Here is a 24,290-nt window from a genome sequence, read left to right on the forward strand (position 1 = left end):
TCACAGTTTTTATTTAATGTCATGAACTAAATAAAAGCTTAAAGTGAATTCAACCCCTCAAGCAATAATAACCCTAAATATAACCCTCCCACATATTTTAGGTTAATGTTGGAAGCAATCCCTTTATTTATTTTTATGGTAAAAACAGGGATTGCTCCCTTAATCAACTTAAAATACTCCTTTTCCCTAACTAACATTTACTGTGTGTGCCACATCTTAATATCTTATATTTGTAAAGTATTTACTCTTTTCTTTTGACACTGGAAATTGCGATTCAGATCTAGATCTCAGATAAACGCCTGGAAGAAACAAATCAACACTATCCCCAGGCCCTAAACCTTTACAAATCCTCCTCTCTTACCCTGACCACATGCTGCCCAGCCTTGAAACTACCATACTCACTCACCTTATATAATTTCAGGGCCTTTTTCAAAAAATAAATCTCTAGATCTGAATCTCGATTTTTAAGATGGCGAATTTTCAGAAATGCTTTGGATCCCCCAATGCACCATGGGAGACATAACTCACTTTTTGGGTATCTGGCTGGGCACCCTGATCTCTGCCACATTTTAAAAAAAACTACTAGATTGATTTACACCAAACCAACAAAGGGTTTCCTTTGAGCGTTTTGTGTCCAACTTGTTTCTTATTTGGTAAAAATCCATCCAGCAGTTTGAGATGTGTGCATGAGCAAACACTGGACATTTTCTCTATGCGAAATCAATGTAAAACATGAAAAACACATCCTTTATATAATTTGAACCGTAACATGGATTTACAGACAATGTTAAAGTTTTGGTGGGCCTGGGTAAACGTTTGGAGAATAGTGTGCTGATCCCTTTTAGGGTTCAAAAGTCATTAGACATAGAATTTTATAATTTCCTATGGATGATAGGTTTCACCCTAACTTTAGGGTGACACTAGCTTTCCCTCCCATGTGTCCTTATATACTTCCAAATGGCACCCACAACCAGTGACCACCACAAGGCTACCCTGCTAGGCCCTAGCTGTAACACTAATGCCCACAGCTCCAAACGGCAAATACTTGTTTGCACAGCAACCCTCTTGTATGCCAGATGGCCTAATCCACCACCCACCTCCTCCGCCATGGGTCTGCCCCTGCACCCAAGCTGACCCTCACTTCAATTTCAATTGTACAGATTCACTGCCCATCTGGCCCAAATCCAAGTAAACAAGCAAGAGAAGAAGCAAACACACGCTATGCCAAAGATTGCCAACCAATACACACCCGCCAACCTGCTCAAGAACACACATACTAGGTAAGGCCTTCCGTGTCAGGCCAAGCGACTCTCATGCCATTACCCAAGGCCCCATATGTGTGAAATGATAGAATTAGTACTATATAGTCATTCAATAATTGCCTCCTTTCTTTCCTCTCATCTCTCCCCCTCCACTGTTCTAAAATGATGTATATAATTACTGTGCACCTGTAAATAATTAAATATGTAATATGCACAATGATAACTATGCTTTAAACTATACACAGACACTGGATTAAATAATAACCACTGAAGCAATCTATCACACTGTGTTCCACAAATATATTAACTCAGCCTTCATAAAAACCCTGAGAGGTCAAAACACGTGTCTCCTGACCACTTAACTCACCCAAAATAAAAAGCACTTAACCCACTGTAAACCATAATGTGAATAGTATTTCTTTAAGGGCAAGGTATCCATGCTAAACTACATCCAATTCTATGCACGCCATGTGGGAAACACCTCCTCGTCCCGCAAACTTACTGCACAAAACCGTAAGAATACACCAGAAGTATTTCATTGCTGCGCAAGTTGAGTCAAAACCTAGTGCCCAACCATCTCGACCTACACTCTATCAGGGTGGACTAGGTTTTTTCTTGTTCTTCATCCCTTCTCTTTAGTTCAACTGACCCTTGCCCCACTTGATATAGTATACCATTCAAACCTTGAAGGCTGCAATGTGGGAAGATTTGAAATCTGTAACACATGCCTCTGTGAGCAAGATAAGGAAATAAGAAAGCCCAGAAGGGGCTAGTTGAGATCTAATGTTTTTCAAATGCTTCAATTCATCTGTGGCTGAGGCGGTAGTCAAGACCATGAAATCTTGCATATATATAACATTATTTATGGGATCTTTAAGCTACAGAATGTGTATACTGAGGGATGAAGCTTTGAATGGGGAAAACGGAAAAAAGTAGGTTTGCGAATGGTCGAATAGTCATAGCTCATGGTCTTAAAAACCCAAACATTGAGTATTCCTCAGGCGGCACTCTTGTAGATTAACCTTAAGCATAAGCAGGTCAGTCAGGGACCGAGAGTTGGCATTGATCTCTGTAATCATCCAGGGCACAATTATGGACCCTATCTGTTTCAGAACAAACCATCTAGTTTGTCTCCCCTGGAATATCCCAGGTCTCTTTTGAAAAACACAATTACATTTGTATTTATCTATGGAAGTTTGATTGTACAACTTTATACGATAACTCTTTGACCTCATCCAATTTTCGAAACATAAATCTCAAATGCACACCCAACAGGTAGATGGATGATAATGATTTCTAGAAGCTTGGAACTGCATGGACCAGTGGTCAGGAATCAAAATAGTTGGTTGGCATTTCACAAATTTAAATAAAAGGGGTTCATCAGAAGAATGTTTTGATAAAATGAATACCTATTTTCGGTCCTGTGATAAATTAACCTCCTTGTGTCTTTGTAAGACATTGGGCCTGATTATAAGTTTGGCGGTAGCCTTGCTGGTAAAACCAGCAGTCTGCCACCAAACTTCCAAAAATGTCCAGCACCCGCGGGCGCTGTAAAAAGATGCTCCCCATTACCTTTCGGCCCCTTGGGGCTGAATAGGAATGGGGAGGTCGGATGCACCAGCAGCGTTTATAACGGTGCCGGTGCATCCGACATTCTGTGCACGCGGGTACCTTTCTGCCCGCCTGGTCCAACCTGGTGGGTAGAAAGGCACCCGCGAGCACAACTCGTAGTTTTCCGGTCCAGGAACTACGGTACCGGCAAGCTTACCGGTACCGTAGTTCCCAGACCGGCAAACTCATAATGAGGCCCAATATGTTCTTTCTTTATGATGAATACTCTGACGATTGTCTAATATTTACAGCCACTTTTAATTGTAGTTGCCCAATACAACCAGTTTTGGATGTGGTTTTCTATATGTTGCATGCAGTTTGGGTGTAAGTAAGCTCTCTCTGCCAATGTTTTGATGCTGCTTCCTTCCTTCTCCTTCATCCCCTTTCAAAGGGAGCTGAGGGGCGTCGGGTTAGATGGCAATTCAGGGGGTATTTTTAGGTATTTTAACATTCAAGGAAATTGGTTTGGAGGGAGAGCTCCTGTGATCCAGCACAATAAGAGGAGAATGTTGATTCTACAGCTAGTAATTGTGGCATCTGGAACTTTCACATATGTAAATCTCAGGTCACCCATTGTTTAGGTAGAGTCCAAAGTATTTTGAATTATACATATATTGTATGGTACTTTTTAATAAACCAAGTATCTTTCACAATTTCACACCACAATTGATGCAACCGTTCATGAATCATATTTCCATGAACTTAAATGAAAAGGGAAGTTGCTTCATAAATCGCCATGCTCATTATAGGCAGGTATGTGTCCCATATGACAGTTTGTGATTTTGAAAGGTGTTTCAAATATGGCGAGTTGTTTGTGTGTCTCTGAATTGAAGAGTGATAGCCCTAATGAAGAAGGAAACATTTTGAAAAATTGTTAGAATTTCTAAAACATAAGGTGGGTCTTCAAGGAAGGCTCAGTCAGAAACAACACAAGAATTATATTGTTTTTAAAAATGATTTATTTCATTGGTAAGTTAGTAATACTCTAAGGAATGTGTGGGAAGTGGTGAAGGGGATGAGAAAGAAAATAACCTTAGCGATGGTGGAGATAAAAGTTGTAAACAAAATAAATAAAAGTTAAACATATTTTTTTAAATGGATAGCAGAAGACACAAGTGACTCACAATGTTAGCAGTCAGAAACATAATCCACTTGACACCCCCCCATATGTATTAAGGAAAATAGCAGCATAAAAAAAATCCAAAACATTATGCACATTGTTTGGAAAGAATAAACATAATAAAAAGTTATTGTATATTACTTCTGTACTTGCGTTATAAGGTTATATTTAAGGTTATATTTATCTGTTCCTCTCATCTCTCTCTCTGTCCCTCAGGTCAAAACTACTGCAGCTCTGGCACACACCCTCTCGGTCATCCGACCCATGAAGCGTGTGTCAGTTGCGGCTTTCACCACTATTTCTCTCCTCCTCTGCACCTTTGGCTGACTCACACCATGACACAGCTCTTTCTCACCTTCACTGCTCTATCTCTGACTCTCTTGATGTACTTGCCCCTATCATGAAGATTCGCCTGAAGCCCAAATCCAAGTGCAACTCTCGGTACAACTCAGACTTTGTCACCCTTGAACACAAGTGTAGGATAGCTGAAAGGAAGTGGAGGGCAACAGGTACACCCTCTGACAAACTGGCCTGCCACCTTCTCCAAAGTCAATACAGACTCTCTGTCCTTGCTAAGAAGCCTGCTACTCTGCGGCATCTAACAACTCACCCGAACTCTTGTCAATCTGCAAGGAGCTGGCCAATCCTGCTACATTTTCTACTTCTCCTGTCCCCTCCCAGGTCCTCTGCATGGCTCTGGCTTCTCATTTCATCACTATAACATAGGATATCATGTCCACCCTCTCCACCTCTCCATCCTCCTCCTCTCCTAGCCCTTCTTCAGCCGTCCCTCCTCCTCCCTTCCTTTACTCACCCCTGACAATGTTTCTAGACAAGTCTGATCTATGAAAGTCTCATCAAAACAGGTTCTTCCCTGTTCTTCAAAAACCATCAAGGACCACATTGATACCCGCACTCAAGTCTTGGCCGATTTCTGCAATCACTCTTTCACCACTGAAACCTTCCGGTCCCTTCTGAAGCACTCCTTTGTGCACCCACTTCTTAAGAAACCTTCTGCAGATGCCTCCTGTCCCGCGAACTATCACCCAATCTCCATTATTCCTTTCCTGGGCAAACTCCTGGAAAATCTGGCCATCTCCTAGCTTAACTTTCACACTGAATATGTTGATTGTTTCCATGACCATCGGTCTGGCTTCAGAGCGGCCAGAAGCACAGAAACTGCTCTCCTGATCATTAGTGAAGCCCGGCTCTCAAACCTGGACTCTAACCTTCCTTCTGTCCTCATTCTCCTTCTTCTTTCCTCTGCTTTCAATACGGTCAACCATGATATCCTGCTCAACCGGCTCCATGATAACCGGGTATCACTGATCTAGCCCTGGCCTGGCTGACCTCCTTTCTCACTGATCCACCCTCCCATGTCCAACTGGGGTCCTTCCTCTCTTCTATCTCTCTCTATACCTGTGGTGTTCCCCACAGGTCTAATCTTTCTCCCTGGCTGTTCAACCAATACCTGGGACCTCTTGTCCACCGCATAGCCGCCCTCTGTTCCAACTTCCAGTGTTATGGAGATGACACTCAACGATCCTTCACGCTCCCCTCAGTCTTTCTGCAATTCAGGAGGGGTGTGCTGCCAATGATCTCTGCCTTAATGCCAGCAAAACTGAGATCCTCCTCATCGGAACACCAGCTCCCTCCTTTCCTCTCACTCTCTGGCCACCCACCCTGGGCCCTCTTCATTCTCCTAGCTGTAAGGATTGACTCCACACTTGCCTTCTCTCCTCACATCTACGACGTATCTAGGTAGTCAAACAACCAGCTGCACCTCCTCAGAGGTATTCTTCCCTTCCTCACGTTCCCCCAGAAGCTCACTGTCTCTAGAGCTCTGGTTCTCTCTAGGCTGGACTACTGCAACAGCCTCTTTCTAAATCTTCCTGCCTTTACTCTCTGTCCTCTGCAACTCATCCAGAACAGGACTATAAGACTTGTCCTTGGCCTCAAGCCCAGGGATAGTACCTCTGCAGCTCTAAAATCACTTCAATGCCTCCTAGTGGTGGCAAGGATCTAGTTCAAGGCCATTTGCATTGTCCGGAAGGCTTTCTGGGGTCTGGGACAACATTACCTCAAAACTCTCTCTTCCTAAATATCTGCGTTCTTCAGCTCTCCGCTCATCGACTTCCAACTTTCTGAGGGTCAGTCACTTTTCCATGCAAAGAGATGGGGGCAGATCTCTTTCTTCAGCTAGGGCCTCCTTCTGGAACATCCTCCCTGCCTCTCTGAAACTTGAGCAGAACCATCTCCGGTTCTGAAGCAACTCAAGACCTTTCTCTTTGCTTCTGCCTTCTTTCTTCCTCTTCCTTGCTGATCACCTGTCTGTTCCATGCACTGGTCACCCTCTGAATTCAGGCCCAGGTCCCTGCTTATCCAGCTGCAATCCTGCACTGCCTCTTGGCTCCCCTGCACTTATGGTCTGTATCTGTAGCCCTACAGTCCCCTCCCTTGCACTTATTTGCCACCTGCAGACAGCACTTATGAGTACCTGCACTTGTCACCCGCTGGCTGCACTCTTGTTTTTCTCCTTTGTCTCACACTTTTCTACCCTCCCCCTACCCTCAGCACTTCTCCCCTCACCCTTCCCTGCTCTTGCACAATCTGAATGACACAAGGCCTAGTTAGATTTTTGTTTTGTCCTCCTTTTTGTTCCCCTTCCTTATCTTGTCGTGCCTAGAAACACTTTAGTACAGGCGTGTTACAAATGCCATATCATATGATATATTATATCATATCATAACCAATACAACACATTAAAAAGAAATAATAAGTGCCCATTAATCTACAATGGGTAGAGAGAAAATGGGCACTTATTTGCCACCTGCTGACTGCACTTAGGAGTACCCGCACTTGCCATCTGCTGTCTGCACTCTTGTTTTTCTCCTTTGTCCCACATTTCTCCACCGTCCCTGCACCCTTAGCACTTCTCCCCTCACCCTTCCCTGCTCTTGCACAATCTGAATGACACAAGGCCTAGTTAGATTTTTGTTTTGTCCTCCTTTTTGTTCCCCCTCCTTATCTTGTCGTGCCTAGAAACACTTTAGTACAGGTGTGTTACAAATGCCATATCATATCATATATTATATCATATCATAACCAATAAAACACATTAAAAAGAAATAATAAGTGCCCTTTAATCTACAATGGGGAGAGAGAAAATGGGCACTTATTTGCCACCTGCTGACTGCACTTAGGAGTACCCGCACTTGCCATCTGCTGTCTGCACTCTTGTTTTTCTCCTTTGTCCTGCATTTCTCCACCGTCCCTGTACCCTTAGCACTTGTCCCCTCAACTCTTCCGTGCTCTTGCACAATCTGAATTACATAAGCTCTAGTGAGATTGTTGTTTTGTCCTCCTTTTTGTTCCCCATTCTTGTCTTGTCGTGCCTAGAAACACTTTTGTACAGGCGTGTTATAAATGCCATATCATATCATATGATAACCAATACAACACATTAAAAAGAAATAATAATAAGTGTTCATTAATCTACAATGGGGAGAGAGAAAATGGGTACATTTGTTTTTTCTGAAAATCTACCACCCAGCTTGTTCAGAGAGATACCCTAACAATAGCATTAAGTCCTTAATGCAAGGGTTGACTGACACATGTTCCAATTAAGCCCATTGACAACACAGGGATTATTGCTACCTCCACCTTGGAAACCTAGAGTTATAGCCCCATTAAGTGAGAAGCAGGATTTGTGAGGACACATGCTGTTATAGGTTGGTAGCCTTGCTCTATTCAGCAAGGGACATTGTTGCCTCTTCATCTTGTTTAAATGGGCAATGACAAATCTTGTAGTCCTTATTTTCAGTTCAGACATATTAGGGGGGCTTTCATAAACCACTCATTGTGTGGTCTTGTGTCTGTTTGAAGGCTATGGTGGAAATTCCACTATTTAAGTCCACTATATAAGGCATCGGCAAACCTTGCCAGGGAATGTATCTCTTGTACTCCATTGTTCTCTACCCTGACCTATGACCTCTGGGATTCCCAAGGCTCCCGTCTTTGTTCTCTTCATTTCAACCTCTATCGTCACCTTCTACCTTACATAATACAATTATTTGGACTCGCCAGCAAAAAAGATAATAATGATACACAAGCAATCCTCAAACTCTGTAGCTCTAGGGACTCGGACTCAAGCAAACAGTTGATGGATATCCCTCAACCACCTACATCTTTACCCCATGCAAACGATTCAAGACAGTGAATACTCTCTCTCAGAGCCTAGACCAGGACCTTTTCAGGATTACGCAGTGTATGTTTGCCTTACAGAGCTTCTCTTACAGAGTCAGGGCTGACATGGCATGGAACCTTTGTTGCATGAATAAACAATGTGGCTGTCTTAACCCGTGCCTCCCATGACCACATCTTAACAGCAGTTACATTCCCCATTGCCGTACAGTCATTGTCTGTACCACCCTGCATCACCTTCCAAGATCTACGTCATCTGTTATTTCAGCGCTCTGAGACCCAAGGGGGTGTAGCGCTGGATAAGAAATAGATATTATTATAGATATATACTATCTATTGCCACAACTTGAACAGAGACTTGGACCCACATTTCTAAAAAGTAAAATCCCAGGGTACTGACGAGATCAGCCTGCATTTTAAATCTGAACTGCAGATCCCGTCAAAATGTCTTCTAGGTGTGGTTTCAAAGCATTCTCTCTAAAAGGTTCAGAAAACACAGATACAATCTCACCCTACACCCTAAATGTTCCCCTCCTCTGGAAGGAGAGACCAGTTTTGATCTTAGTAAGGCAATGTAATTCAAACTTGTATTACTCTGTAATGAAAGGGGTTACCTAGCTAACTACTTGCCCTGTACAGGCAAAACACAACTAATTTCTACAGACACGCCACTATGGTAAGAATGAAAGACTTCTGCAGAGTGGTCAAAGTGGGCGGGAGCGGTGGCGAGCTGTGCGCCTCTACTTTTTTTTATTAAGTTCTGCTGTTGTTCCTGTACTTTTATTGAAAAAGAAACCATTTCAGAATGGTTTTGTTTTAAAGTAAAAGTGTAGGAAGAAGTTGAAACAGCAGGCACCTTTGTTTGGGGGGTTTTATTGTGCAAGGGAGCGGGCAAGGTTTGTTTGTTTATTTTATTTATATAGCGCGCCTGACCCAGGGGCATCTGGGAACTTAAAGTTTGGTTATGGTTACAGGTGAGCAGAAGATACATAATAAACATCAGTACACGATGCAAGTGAGCTACTGGGGACACAACGTTGAGATATAGGGTTAGTTTTTGTTAAGTAGCCATGAGATGACAAGACTTCTGAATTCTTCGAATGATTGGGTGGATTTGATGTACTGTGGAAGGTGATTGGGTTTGTGGGGAGAGCAGGCAGGCCAGCATGCAACATATCTCCACTACTTCTTTTCGTACACTTCAACCACTGCTTCTGAATCCCTCTGGCTGGTCTGTGCAATAGACTCTATAATACACTCACCACCTACAACATACTCCTTACCTTTTTCTCACCTACACTGGAACACATTAAACGCAGCACCAACACCTCCATGCACGCTCATAACCTCCAGCCTAAAACCTGGTTTGAGGTAGCTATTTATGAAAATGCGCATTAAATTAGGTTACTAGATGACTTAAACCCACTGCTCAGGAGCAATTATAGTATGGGTATAGATTTGATAGGCTATCTGTTACATTTGCATGTAAAGCTGAAGCAGGAGGAGCTGAAATGTATTCATCCAATTTCTAAAAGTAATACAGATGGTTCTTTGCATTCTCCAAAAAAGATTCTAGAGATCTAGTAAACCTCTATGCTTTGCCGTATTTATTATTTTATTTCAAAACAAGCAGCTCAGTTGTGATCAATTACTTCTGTTTCTTTTGTTCTTGGTGGTTTTCTATGCAAGAGTAAAATGAGTACAAAATATGTATCTTCATGTGCAATATGCCCTGCCATGTGATATGTGCAACATCTGTACATACCTGCACAGTGAGTTACTTTTGTATTTGCTTCATCCAAAGAAAAGTATAATTTGATCCCGGAAATCTTTCACTGAGTCAGCAATTCATGAAGGCTTGAGGCTTGGCAAGGATTTCCACATTTTACTTTTAGAATTTGACCTTGCACATGTATGTCAATGCACACACATTATATAGAGACACATGACAACGTTCAAAATCGTGTCTTTGAAGGCAAAGGTGGGTGGTGGAAATGAACTCATCCATTCCGAATTATGTGCAAGGACCCGTATGCATCCGAGCTCTTCTGCTACTCCTGCACTCTAGTTGCAACCCCATATGTGCATGGGTGCAGCTTCACAGCTAGCTGTGCACTTGATAAATCCCATACTTATATACATGCATAGAACGACCATCGATCAACCCTCAAGGAAGCGTCCTTTCTGTGTCACATGTTTTCATGTGGAGAAGATATCAGTGAGAAGGGTCAGTGAAGCACTTCATAACATTGCCCTGTCTCAGTAATTATTGTGGTGCTCTTCTCAAAACCTAAGTAGAACTCCATCCTCATTGTTGCCCACTATCGTTTCCTCTGACATTTCTGGCCTCTGGCGAGACGCCTGCTGTCGTGTCAGTAGCAACGTGTGAGTGACTGCTCTGCACAGTTCGTTTTGTGCATCCTGAAAGCCTGCAGCTTTTCTTGGCCAAGGAATAGTCTGTCACTTCGAGCCTGATTCACAAAGGTGTTTTATAATGGTGCGATCCCATAGGAAAACTCTCTCTGAATCGGGCCCATCATGCTTTTAGAATGAGGACAAAAGAGAACAAGAGGGGCTAAGATATAATGTGTCTTTTATTGACATAATGGGCCCGATTCATGGAATATTTGCCTGGTTCAAAGTGATTTTGCACTGCTGAGAAGTGACTTTGCACTGCCGACACAAACCCTGATTCATGGAACTATGCAAAGGGTATTTTTGCCCGGTTCCATGAATCAGGGTTTGTGTCGGCAGTGCAAAGTCACTTTGAACCTGGCAAATATTCCATGAATCGGGCCCATGGTCTGTTCACGTTCATCTACATGCCATCTAGGAGAGAGGGAGGTGTCGCCCTAGCTACGTAGAAGAGCATTTGTACCACTTGGAGTTTGATTATTTCACATATAATGGCCCTCATTACGACCCGGGCGTTGGACCATGGTGCTAATAGCACCATGGTCCATGCCGGTAACTTACTGACTCCGCCATGGCGGAATGGGGAATTACCGCCCCATTCCGAGGTTGGCGCGGCGGTAATTCCCCATGCCGCCATGGCCCTTCCCCATTCCCATTTTTGCCCCATAGGGCTCAATGGGACTGGGGAAGGCGCTAACTACGGCACCGTAAATTACGGTGCCGTAATTGGCTCCTAGGTCCCTTTGCGGGTTGGTTTTTTAACACCTGCTAAAAGCAGGCGTTAAAGTGCCACCCGCAAAGGGACCTCGTAATCAGGCGTTAAGGGTTTACGGCGCTGCCACCTTTTACGGCGCTGTTAACCCCTTAACGTCTGGGTTGTAATGAGGGCCAATGCATTCACGTTTGGGTGCCATAGTGGTAAATGTTAGAACTGGTCAAAGGATTTACCCTCGAAGTGAGACCATGTAAATAATAAAGCAGATCCGGAGTGATAGCAGGAGAGGCCAGCAATCCCTCTTTGGGGGAGAATGGGAAAGATGCAAGGCAGTTCCACCATCAGCTACTCTATCTGATCGCTGAGGAGTGATACCGCTACCGCAGTACCAACCACAATTATTCTGAATGCAGGCAGCATGGGAGGGTAATATATGAGTTGTGTTTAAATGCTCAAAAAGTTCTTGTATCTACTGCTACATGGTAACTGTTTTCAGAAAATGAAAGTATAGTGAATGGTGTCCTCATATACGTGTGCATTTTTCCAATTCTTACATTACAGCGATGCAGGAATGCACCCCAGCAGATTCTTGTCCAGTAGCTGCATCTTTCAATGTACACCACTCAAAGACCATATCCAAAGCAGGGCCCTGGAGGCTGCATAGAGGCCGCTGACTGCTTTCCTGATATTCATGACAGGATGACTGCAAATGACCTCTGTTTAAATAGCTCCAAAAAGGTGGTCTTGCTGATGGGCAATGTTGACCAGGACCATCTACTTTTCCGGCTCCAAATCGTTCTGTGTCCCCTGCACACCCCTAAACCTCAAGCCCACTACTACTTTGTACTGAATCCTGTAAGTGATCACAGAGACAAAACCCCACCTTTTATCACTCAAGCTTGTTGCGGGGCATTCACTGGTGTATTCAAAGGATGGCACTAGTCTTCACAAGTGCCATATTTCAAATTGAACTTTAAAATGGAATCCATGACGTGTATTATACTGCCCAGCCCATCCTTAGCCTCAGAAATGCTGATTACATGTCCTTTGCCTTATTGATGTCAAGGTTCTCCTCCTTACCAATAAAGCCATCCAGAAATAGCTATCTCTGTGTGTTAGCAAGTTGCTACTGATGTAGGATCCAGCCCAACACCCGCAGTGAGCATCCCTTACCCTGCTGCATTCCCACACATCCAGACTCACATGTTATGGGTGCAGATATCTCTGCTCTCTATAATCCCACCCTTGGACCTCCCCACTTCTACATCTCTCCCTTTAACCGAATAGCATGATGCATATACATCATTCCTTTCCTCCCATTCTCACTCCTACTGGTTCCCATGCCTTTCACAGTACTCTGAAAAGACGAAACTCTTATGATGAGTGCTACATGAAAACCTCCAGAAACATAAAAGTAAATAATATATATACATACATAATATACAACAGGTCTCTCTTCCCTGCTTTGGTTGTAATGTTTGCTGTATTGGTGAGTCTAATTTAAATTTAAATTATTTAAACTAATTTGTACAGTTGACACTGCCTCTATCAAAGTAATTTCAATAGATTCAATAGATGTATCAGTGCAGTTGTTTTCTTAGACCTCTCAGCTGCGTTTGACACCGGTGACCACCCCCCACCCCTTTTTTCCTGCCTTTCTACTGCTGAGCTGTCTGGCAGAGTCCTGGACTGGTTTGTCTCCTTTCTGGCCGACCGCTCACAATCAGTGTCTCTCCCTCGTTTTTGCTCTAGCCCAGTGTTACTATCATGCGGTGTACCGCAGTGGTCTGCCCTTTCCCCGATTCTTTTTAACTTGTATATTAGGCATCTTCTGGCTCTCCTTCACTCCCATGGTTTCCGCTATTATTCCTACGCCGACGACACCCAAATTCTGGTCCGTCTTGACCTTAATAATGCCAATACGGCCAGTCGATTTAGGTTGTGTCTTCAGCAGGTCGGCGAATGGATGTCCTCTAAGTGGCTCAAACTAAATGGTAGCAAGATGGAGGTATTGGTGGGCGATACCACCTCACCTCTCCTTTAATGGACCAATGATTGCTGGCCGGCCTCTCTTGGCCCTCCCCTGGTCCCTGTGGCATCCCTAAAGAATTTGGGGGTTGTTATTACCTCCTCTCTTGCGATGGATGCCCATGTTGCAGCAGTATGTAAGAGCAGTCATTTTAAGCTGCGCATAATCTGGAAGGTTCTCCCTTTTGTGCAGGAAAAATATTGTGCGCTGGTGATAGCAGCACTCGTTTTGAGTGGTCTAGATTACTGCAACTCACTGTATCTTGCCCGGCCCCGCTATGTGATCCATCGGCTACAGTTACTGCAGAACGCCGCTGTCAGAGCTACTCTTCGGCCCCTATTGGAACCCACATTACCCCTCTGCTGAGGCAGCTGCACTGGTTTCCGGTGGACAAGAGGATATTGTTTAAATCCTTGTGTATGGTACATCGGGCTTTCAACGGCCTTGGGCCAGAATATATTCAAGAAAAGTTCCCCATTATGTACCAACACGATGTCTCTGCTCCCACTCTGCTTTCTTGGTCAAGGTCCCCCGGTTTAGACTGACTCGTACTGGCGGCTGGGCCTTTACTGTGGCTGTGGCCAAGGCCTGGCATGCGACTCCCCTGCCATTGCGGATGACAGCTGATCACTTTACCTTTCGGTGTATGCTCAAAACAGCTGTGTTTTAATTTGTTCTATGGTAGCTCTGTACCTATCCTAGCACCAGGGTGCCTTTGGGTGTTTGTGCGCTCTACAAATGCGACTAACATAACATAACATAATGGACATTGGCAACATTGTAAATTACAATGATTTTTTCACAATTAACACAGAAGGGTCACACGGCTCAAGTTACACGTCACAGATACATGGAATGTGTATTCTCTTGCCATTTTTGACACACACACCACATACATAAATCAAGGAGTAAGGAAACCCTTTTTCCTTGTCATTGTTCCTTGGTTAAGTAGTAATAACCTTTTCCTGATTTGTATTCCCTGGATCATTCCATTGTGCCTCCATTTCCTGTTTTCTGGCCAACCGCCTCCTCTTTTGGGAGACCTATTTCACAGTCAGGCGTAAATTCCTGTTCATCAAATCTCTAGTTTCCTGTAACCTTTGCAGAAATGACATGACAAATAAAGACAGCTTTTATACAATATGTTGTTAAATTTGAACTACATCTGTAGTGTCATCCGCAAGCAATGGCTGATTAGTGTTCAGAAGTGTACTAGCTCGTCTCTCTAGTTAGAAAGAAAGTAATATTCAACTTTGTCTGCTGGACTCATTTAGTTACAAATTAACAATGAAGGAGAGGTCTAAGGGGATATGCCTGACTTAATCACATGTTCTGCATTATGCCTTTGATAGTTAATAGCCTTGCATTAGGAAGATAACACACCCTTGTAAGTTCTTGGATTCCCTCTCCCCCTGCCATGCTAAACTCTCCACCTGCCGCTGCGAATAGGGTTTGGTCCCTTCAGAGTCTTACAGGGACCAGACCACCCCCCATCCGCCCCTCCCATCAACTATTGCTAGCACTTGCCCCTGGGCTCCCTTTCCCGGACTATCCCAACCCAGTCCTCCTGTCCACTGCACTCATCCACACCTCCCCCTTTTTTCCCCTGGTACTTGCTGCCTTGGCCTGACCAGCACTTGCCCACACCAACCCGTGGGGGTACCCCACTCTTGCACTTCTCTACCCACACCCCCTTGCACTTATCACCTTGTCGTGCACTTGCACAGTAGGATTGTCACCAGCCAATATAACCATTTCTTTGTTCTTTGTTGTTGTATTCTTATGATTCCCATGCCCCCTGAACTCCATCCTGTCTTGTGGCACCTGGAATCACCTGTGTATAGGTGCCATACAAATGTGCAATAAAATAAAAAAAATAAAAGAATAAGTAGTGGGGCACAGGTGAGTCTTTTTTCATTTGCTATTAATGAAAAGATATAAACTGGTAGAGATAGGGTAACCTCTCTTATACACTGAGAAACCATAAGACCTGTGTGGGCGGTGGAGCCGGATTGGTTTCATAGAGAGGCGCCTCAGTTCTCTAAATTACCCCTCATGCAGGTTCCTTCTATGTCAAGGTGGTTAATGATTCGACCTTCGCATTGGGTGCTAATGCTTGACCATCAACATAAGCATTGTAAATCACTGCAGAAACCCATCAAAACATTGATGATGTACACGGAAAGGTTTTAGAAAATGAAGTGGCAATAATTAAGCAATATACCCCCAGTGGTGGAACTATGGGCCCTGGGGCATTACCTGAGTCAGTAATGCCCCACTGCGAGGGGCATATAGCTATTAGTACCCCAGCCAGCAATATCTGTGTGACTGGGTCACTAAAAGCATTTTTTTCTGTGGCATTTCGGGACAGAAAAAACCCCAAAAAGACGACCAGGAAAATGGCTGCCGGGAAAGGGAAAACAGAGTCTGTTTTCCCTTTCCATGGCAGCCATCAGGAGCGGATGCACTGGGAACAGAAGTGTTCCCAGCACGTCCGTTCTCGAAAGAAGACAGAAGAAGAAGGTAAGTGGGGTTGGGAGGGCGGAAGGGGAAAAAAAGAAAAAAAAAAAAACTTACCTGGGTCCCTGACGGGGGACGATGGAAGCCTCCAACCATGTGGCTGCCATCGTCCCCCACCGGAGACAAAGGAGCAAGAAGTTAATTGGGGTAGGGAGGTCAGGGAGGAGGGAGCGAAGGGAAAAAAAAGCCTTACCTGAGTCCCCGGCAAGGGGCAAAGGCAGCCTCTCAGCCGTGGGGGGGCTCGGAGCCGGTTTGGCCCTGCTTCAAGCCTCCTCATTGGCTGAGGTGCTGCCACGTCCCCCGCCGGGGACAATGGCAATGGAATCCCGACCGAGGGTTTCCCGGACGGGTAATGCCTCGTCGACGGCCAATCAGAATGGTTCTTTCATTCTGATTGCACCCTCGCTGGATACTAATTTGTATTCAGACCCAGGAGTGTGTAGGGGAAATCGTGGGCACCTCTTGCATACGCCTGTACTACATTTATCTCTCTTGGATTGAGAATGCAAAGGTGTTGGAAGCCTCTTCCCACAAGAAATCCTCATACAAAAACCTCATCAACAAAAAAGGAACAGGCATCCTGTTACACAGCCAAGGTCTGCTGAAAGGGCAGCCCAAACATCTCTACTTTTATTACGGAGACATTCTTATAAAATGTGCACTGTGGAAAACATGGCCAAAGATAACCCCTTCTCTTTTTACCGCCCGGGTATTATTCGGGATAATTTTGAATGGTAAGCCAATGTGTAAAAGCAAGGTGTAAAGCTATTTGCACCTTGGATTAGTGTTCTGGATCACTTGAACATGTTTGCAGGCAGCGTCAGAGACAGGACCAGGACTCCCTGTCCTCCTGGTCCTTCTTGCTCCACTGGCAACGTCTCTTAGTTGTACACCTACATGCGATTTGGATTCAGGTGTACAAGAACTAATGTAAGGTCATTTCATAAAAAATGGCAATAGCTTGATGGGGGCTGCGGTAAACACAGACAAAATTGCCTCAATGAACTCCTTCATTTTACTGTCTGTTCCCGAGAAAGAAGCAAATGCCCTCTGAAAATCATGCTTTACAGACAGCAATTTATAATTGATTCCTTTGAAATGTGCCTGCTTGTAAAAGGTGCTAAATATAGGCTTATTCCAAACGAATCCATTTGTTTTACACCTGCATGGAAATGTGAAGGAGGTGTGAATATGCGTGTTTTTGCAGGAGGACGGGAAATGGGGAGGAGGAATCATATTTCTCCCAGGTCACCTCCAACGCACCCTCAATATTCCAGGGAGCATAAGAGTAAGGCTTAAACCACCTATGCGGTGTTTTACCACCTTAATGACCTCCATGCATTACCTTTGAATCCACCTGCATTTAGTACCTGTTAAAAGCAGGTGGATTCTATGGACTCCATTGTAAATGCTGCCTGCAAAGCATCATTTATATCTTTTACAAAACGGATTGTAAAAGTAAAGTGTAAAGGTGATTGTGCCATCATTTACTCTTTAATTTTGTACTAAATTTTGCATAAGTTGAAAAATTGCATGCAGGGGACCTGACGTTGGAAGTCCCCTGAATGTAATTCCACAGTTTTTGTAAAGAGGGCCCCATTGTGTCCTATGAGTACATAAATAACCTAGTACCTTTGCATACATGATAATGTAGTCCTACCCTGTAGAAGGATAGAAATGTAATGCCATTATTCTGGGGACAGGGGAGACAGTACTTGTAAGATGTTTGCCAGATTTACCACAGACAATATATGCAATATACAGTGCTGGTTTTTACCGTTAAGTCATGACAGACACATTAACATTATTGTTGGTCCCAAATTGCTTGCCATTATAGTAGTAAGCATGTAGAGGTCATATCTGACAAAGGTCCAGACCAAAATCACAAATGCTGTAAGAGCAAATGTCATATCAGACACCATGCCATATCAAACACACGCACACACACGTGCATACACACACTCTCTCTCTCTCTCTCTCTCTCTCTCTCTCTCTCTCTCTCTCTCTCTCTATGAATCAAAGTACTTACGGGTATTGTAGACATTTCACCTTAAACAGATATTTCTCCATTATTTCCATAGACGTTTTCTCTGCTTGATGAAGTGGAACAAAGAAGGCAAATTGACGGAATCTGTGTGCTTTTCGCTGCTATTGGAGGAATATCGTTTTTCACACAGTTCTTGCAGGTAATGCCATTTGTTTGTCTGTTACAGTACACTTTGGGCCTCATTCCGAGTTTGGAGGTAACCACGCCGCTATTTGCGGCATAGCTGCCTCCAAACTCGTTCCGATTCCGCCCTGGTGAATTGAGAAATTACTTGTCCATTCCAAGGTTGGCGGGACCGGTAATTCCCCATTCACCAGGGCCCTTCCCCATTCCCATTTGAGCCCCCATAGGGCTCAATGGGAATGGGGAAGGCGCTTATAACAGTACCATAAATTACAGTACCATTATTAGCTCTAAAGTCCCTTTGCGGGTCCCGTTCTTAACGCCTGCTAAAAGCAGGCGTTAAGGAAGGACCCGCAAAGGGAACTCGTAGTAGGGCGGTAAGGGTTTAACGGCATCAGTCTCGTTACCGGTGACTGTTAACCCTTACCGCCCTACTTGTAATGAGGCCCTTTGTTTTGGTTTCTCCTGAAATGCACACTTACACGCCCGTGATTGTTCACAGGGATACACATTCGCGAAATCTGGAGAGTTGCTAACCAAACGGCTCCGCAAGATCGGCTTTCAGGCCATGTTGGGGCAGGAAATTGGCTGGTTTGATGATCAAAGGAATAGCCCTGGAGCTCTCACTACAAGACTTGCAACGGATGCATCACAAGTGCAAGGGGTAAGTAACCACACATTACACAGCACTATATTGAATATTAAAAATGAATAAATAATTCCTTACAGATATTACAATGCGACTGGGAAAGTCATTTTCTTACAAAGGCTAATTGCACACAGTTGGCCATACACTTACCTGCTGTTGGGTAGCCTGCATGGAAATTTTAACATCGGCAATGTGGAGTGCAAAAAGTAAGAATGAAATCAGGCTAAATCACCTTCAAGCTCCCCCTGTACTCTGCTTTGTAAAAAAAAGTAAATGCTATATGCAAATTACTCTTTGCAGGTGAACTGTATCAATGGATTCCTATGTAATCTGCCTGCTTTTAGTAGATGCTAAATGGAGGATATATTCATTTTACATCTGGGTGAAATTTCCATGCAGGCCTAAACTGAACAAACTTTGGAAACAGAGGAGGAAAGCCCAATCGGCACGTTGTGCCCTTTCTCCACCTTCACAGACTTGGACATGGGGCAGATTGGTGAATGAGGGCGTAAAAGCATTACGCCTTGAGATTGCTCCTTCATGACCCGCACTGCCCCAAGTAAACTGAGCTCCTAAAAGAAAAGAAAACAGCAGGAGAACGAAAACCATAAAGCATAGAGGTCAGGTGTGTCTTATATTTATGGCAATGTATTGGTTAGAAGGATACATTAAGATATTCTTGGTCTTTATTAAGAAGAGAATGTGCATACATGGGGCCTGATTCCCAGAAGTGTTTTATTATAATGGTGCAATCCCATAGGAAAATGCTCTATGTATCAGGCCCCATGGCCTCGCTATGATCACTGCACCGTGAAATGGAGGAGTAAAGAAAAGGCCTAACTTTCACACCTCCACTTAAGTACTACCCATTTCAAAAAGAGGGTGACTAACGGGACCAGGAAAAGGCTCTGGCCCCATGATTCACCACTGTGTATGTATTGCTGCGGGTACAATATTCACGGGGGCCGAGCTAATGCTGGTACCAGACCAATGTTGGCTTGGCTTCTGGGGGTCTCCAAAAGAAGAGAAAATACAGTGGTGACCACAGTACACTGGATATAAAGCTCCCACACCAGCCTGAATTCAGAGCATTTTGTAGTGATTGTGAGAATGTCCAAGTTAAAGGTCTACCGGATTATTCACAGAAGCCACTGCTATTGAAGAGGCCGCTCCAATCTTATACTCTGTCCTTTGACCAACTTGCAATAAACAACGCGTTTCACTTTCATATGCATCTTTAAATTACATAGCTCTCAACCATTTGGGTCGCGAAGGCGGGTGAAAACACCCGATTTTAGTTTTGGCGGGTGAGACGCCCATTGAAATGAATGGGCGTGCTGGAGGCTTGGCGGGTGAGTCAGCTGTTTACAAGGCGGGTGACACCCGCCAAAAGCGTGAGAGTTGAGAGCTATGAAATTATCATTGGGAAATGCGATTACATACCGACCTACATTCAGAGCGAGGCAAGAGAAAAACGTTCTATGTTCATTCATCCCCAGTTTTTTTACGATAAGACTTTTGCCGAAATGTGTTGGCCAAAAAAAAAAACGAATTGAAATTGTTCTTAAATGTGGGGGCAGCCCCCCCACAAACCTTGCTCCCCTATTATTTATTCCCTCCCCCTACCCCTTATATGCTCTCATCCCCGCCATATTTTTCATTTCGTTTTTTGGTCAAAATATTTCGGCAAAAATCTAATTTAAAAAAACACTGTTGAAGAATGAACGTTGTTCCAAAAAAGCTAAAAGATGCATTGAGGCTGTGATTTTAGCTAGCTACTCTAGCTCCTGCTGACACCAGCGCATGGAGCACATGGAGACTCTACGCAGACCTTACTACAGCCCTCCTTATGCGAGGGGTGGGACGGGTCGCGTGTGGTAGTTACTGTTACCTCATGAATGCAGACGTTCTTGGCATGCGTATGATTATAGGAAAGCCACCAGTCTGGCTGGAGCGGTTGAGGATGGAAATGGACTGAGCGCTGCAGTGGATCATGACTACTGGAAAATGTTTTCAATTCAGAATAGCTTCAAGGTGCTCCTTCACAAAACCTTCAAAAGTTGTGGAGCGCCGGGCATCCCACCTTTTCATGATGGCAAGGCAAACGACTTGTGCTGTCTCTTTTCTGTCTGTTCTTCGTGTGCGCTTTGACGCCTATGGGGATGTGTCACGTAATAAGTATTAAAATAAATAAGGCGTCCCCACAACAGATTTGCTTCTATGATGTACAAGGAGTCACTTGCTCTCACCTTCACATAAGGGAACACAAGCTGACAAACAGTTGGAGGGCTTTTCACATGTTTAACTCGCTTCTTCGTTAGAGGTAAACATTTCAATAGTTTTTCTGCAGTGTCGGACCTCATAATGAGGCAGTATTTACTGCATGCAGTATTTGTGGGAATACCACATGCAGTATATACTGCATACCTCATAAATGTATTGGGTGTGAATAACAGACAGTATTTACAAACACCATCTGTTTGTGCAGTTCCTGACACAACATGGCCCTTATTTGCCCCAGGTATTGCTGCGATTTTTAATCTGCTCTAAAGTCACAAACGTGTCCCTTTTACTCACCTCTTGATTGCTTCCAGATATTGACAAGTTGTGTCATGATGAAAGACTAAATTGCTTTCACACATCAAAGGACACCTCTCCCGGGTAACCCTCACACGGATCTTGCTTCATGACCCAGCTGCTTTGTCAACATGGACGAACGAGTGCAAGACGTGGAACTGGAGGCAGGTCTCAGGCTCTCCAAACATGAACACATAGGCTTATCCCTGACAAGTACAGGCTCCCGCCCCTTCTTCCTGGACGTGTACCAGTTCCAAAGTGTCAACTCCCAGAAAGCCTCACTGCTTTCTGAGGGAAAAAAAGGCTCAGCAATGACAACAACCAGGAAGCCTGGCGTGAGGGGAATGTGTGAGGCAACTGAACCCGCTTCCACCTATCCCGAGGAGACATGCTTACTGTATCCAAGTGTCAGGCAATACATGGGGCAAACACAAGGTTCCTTAAAATCTTCTTTAATGTAAGCTGAATTATGGTGACCTCTGAGATCACACATTCTTTCAATAACAGGCACAAGTCTTAGTACATCTACCAAATAGCTTGTAACTTACTTTGGATAGGTTGAAACCAAGTCCCCTTCCTCCCTGATGAGCCAACTGAAGCCCTCGACAATATAATAATGCTTCCTATGGAAGGGAAACACATAATAATAATAATACATTTCTTATATAGCGCTACACCCCCATAGGTCTCAGGGCATTCAAATAACAGAAGACATCATTATCCCACAGCAGAGTGGCACTCATTTTATCGACCTCGGAAGGATGAAAGGCTGAGGTGACCTTGCCAGGAGTCGATCCTTGCCACAGCAAGCTGCGCACAGATATCCGGGGCGAGTTCTTAGTAATGTCATGAAGCACATGTTTGATGATCGCCCTCTCAGTTGAATTCAAAGGAGTCTTCCTTCAGGGGTATGTGCCTTGATCTCTGGACAGTGAGGCACCCACCACCTTTGCTATTGCACCACTCCCCCATTCTATGCCCTAGAATGTCTGCTCTGTTATGAAGGATATGTCTGCAAATAACACAGACATAGTAAAGTACTATTATTACAATACAAGTTGCATGATGTGTGACAGAAGAAGCACCCCCAAAAGACAAAGCTTTACTGTCAGTGCAACAGGTAGCTGAGTGTACATTAAGAGCACTGCAGCACAGGTCTACTGCACAGAGGCCAGGTTATGCAGTCAATGCAGTGTTGTATCCAGGCACCAGAGCAACTACACTAGCCCAGTGGGACTGGTACCCCCTGCATGTGTCAATAGGAAGGTGGAAGCATGCAGAAATGGGAAAGACCCACCAGACCCATCAAGCCTGACCATTACTCCACATATTTTAGCGGTACCAAGTTAAAATGTAATTTTCAATTGAGCGATATAAAAGAGATCGATTTAGAAAGACCGATTAAAATCGATCTTAAAATCCCATTCACTCACCTCAAATGCCCTCTCCACTCCACCCACCCCCAACCGCACATATCTTGCTCCATACGACGCTGTCCACCTCTTAGTGCACGGCCATCTTGACATGACAGCTGCTCCCTGTGAACGCGCACAAGTGCGCGCAGGGGCTGACAGGCGCGGCGGTCGGGCGAGGGACTTCATCGAACGTAGGTAAGGGGTTGTTTTGGCGTGTGCATGTGTGTGTACATGTGCATGTGGAGGAGAGGTGTGTGAATGTTTGTTGTGAGAATGGGAGGGGCAGTGGTGCTAGCTAAAATGTAATGAATGTTTTAATTGTAATTGTATGAGGTGAAAGTGTGGTGTGGGGCAAAAGGGGGGCATGGGCATAAAAGGGCAGATCGGGGGGGCGGGTGAAACCCCCCGCTTAACAAAAAAAACGAGGGCACAGTGAGGGTCGCAGCCACATACATGATATTTAGGCTTTTGGAGGCGACACCAAAATGAGCCAAATAAATCAGTCCTTTTGGTGATTGACCATCAAAATGCGGAAATATCACTTCCCTATTTTCCAATGGGGGGTTTGCCAATATAAAAGGCTTCTGTGAATCAGGCCCTGAATGTGGTTTCTGCATCCCTAAAAACAGATGACATACTTCTCTAATGAACCAAAATAAGGTTCCAGCTCCAAGCCTCAGCATGGGTAGCACTATTTAATTGCAGTTGCAAGGCTAAAGCGTGCACGCGCTGGAATTTAAGAGATTAAGTTAATACTTGCTATCCACCTATCTCCTCTAGGAAACATCCCAGTATTTACACTCCCAGAAGCCCTCACGACTACCCCATAAATGATGAGACACAAGAGTGTACTGGGAACCAAAAGAGGCCCTGTTTCAAAGTGGCCCCATATTACACATTTTGAGCAATCCCAGCCCTTTTCCCATGTGAACATTTGAAAATAAAATAGGTAACCACCCAAAAGAGGCCCATGATGCAGAGGCCTACCGGGAAATCTCCAGAGTTCCATGCGGGCCAGCCAAACCTAATGAGACAGCATATCTATTGTGCCTCTCCCGCTCCCAGTTTATTCACACTCCTAGCTTCACGCAAAGCGCTAGGAGTCGTGCATAGTCGACGACCCTGCAGTACATGCTCCTGAGTCCCTCCTAACAGATTCGAGGTGAAAATCTTTCTGGAGGATAGACCTGTTATCATATTCTGGTAAGAGTAGTTCTTGCGTTTCGAATATGGATTTCAGAACGTGCCCAAATGAAGTGTAATCTGCATTCTAATATTAAATCTAGCTCTATATTTACAGAACGATAGATTTAATTGAAAAGGTATAGCCTGCTTGTGGTCAGGCCTAGCGCCATTACACCAGGAACATCAGGGTGTTTCGGCCTCTTCCTGTTTAGTTCACTTTCCTCCATTAAAATGGACCTCAAAACGAGTTCCATCCTTTTTCAAGTTTGGCTAAACAGAATTGATGTTGTATGTGGCACTCTTGAACATCTATCTTGACAGTGCCCTACAACGGCCCCATTCACTTTATCGGGGTTGTAAATGGGATTTTTAGTTTTGGCTATTAGGTAGCGCTGTGGTACCACTTAGAAGTCAAACCT

At 44.3% G+C, this 24,290-nt stretch overlaps 1 protein-coding gene across 1 annotated transcript in view; it reads left to right on the forward strand.

Moving 5' to 3' along the window:
- ABCB11 (ATP binding cassette subfamily B member 11) overlaps nucleotides 1–24,290 on the forward strand; it is a 329,082-nt gene that overhangs the window by 259,418 nt on the left and 45,374 nt on the right. Inside the window, exons 21-22 of the mRNA XM_069616256.1 lie at nucleotides 17,957–18,061; nucleotides 18,548–18,709. Coding sequence (XP_069472357.1) covers nucleotides 17,957–18,061; nucleotides 18,548–18,709 — 267 coding nt within the window. The remainder of the gene's footprint in view (nucleotides 1–17,956; nucleotides 18,062–18,547; nucleotides 18,710–24,290) is intronic.

The sequence above is a fragment of the Ambystoma mexicanum genome, chromosome 9 (genome assembly GCF_040938575.1).
Source record: "Ambystoma mexicanum isolate Mex_15411 chromosome 9, UKY_AmexF1_1, whole genome shotgun sequence".
Lineage (NCBI taxonomy): Eukaryota > Metazoa > Chordata > Amphibia > Caudata > Ambystomatidae > Ambystoma > Ambystoma mexicanum.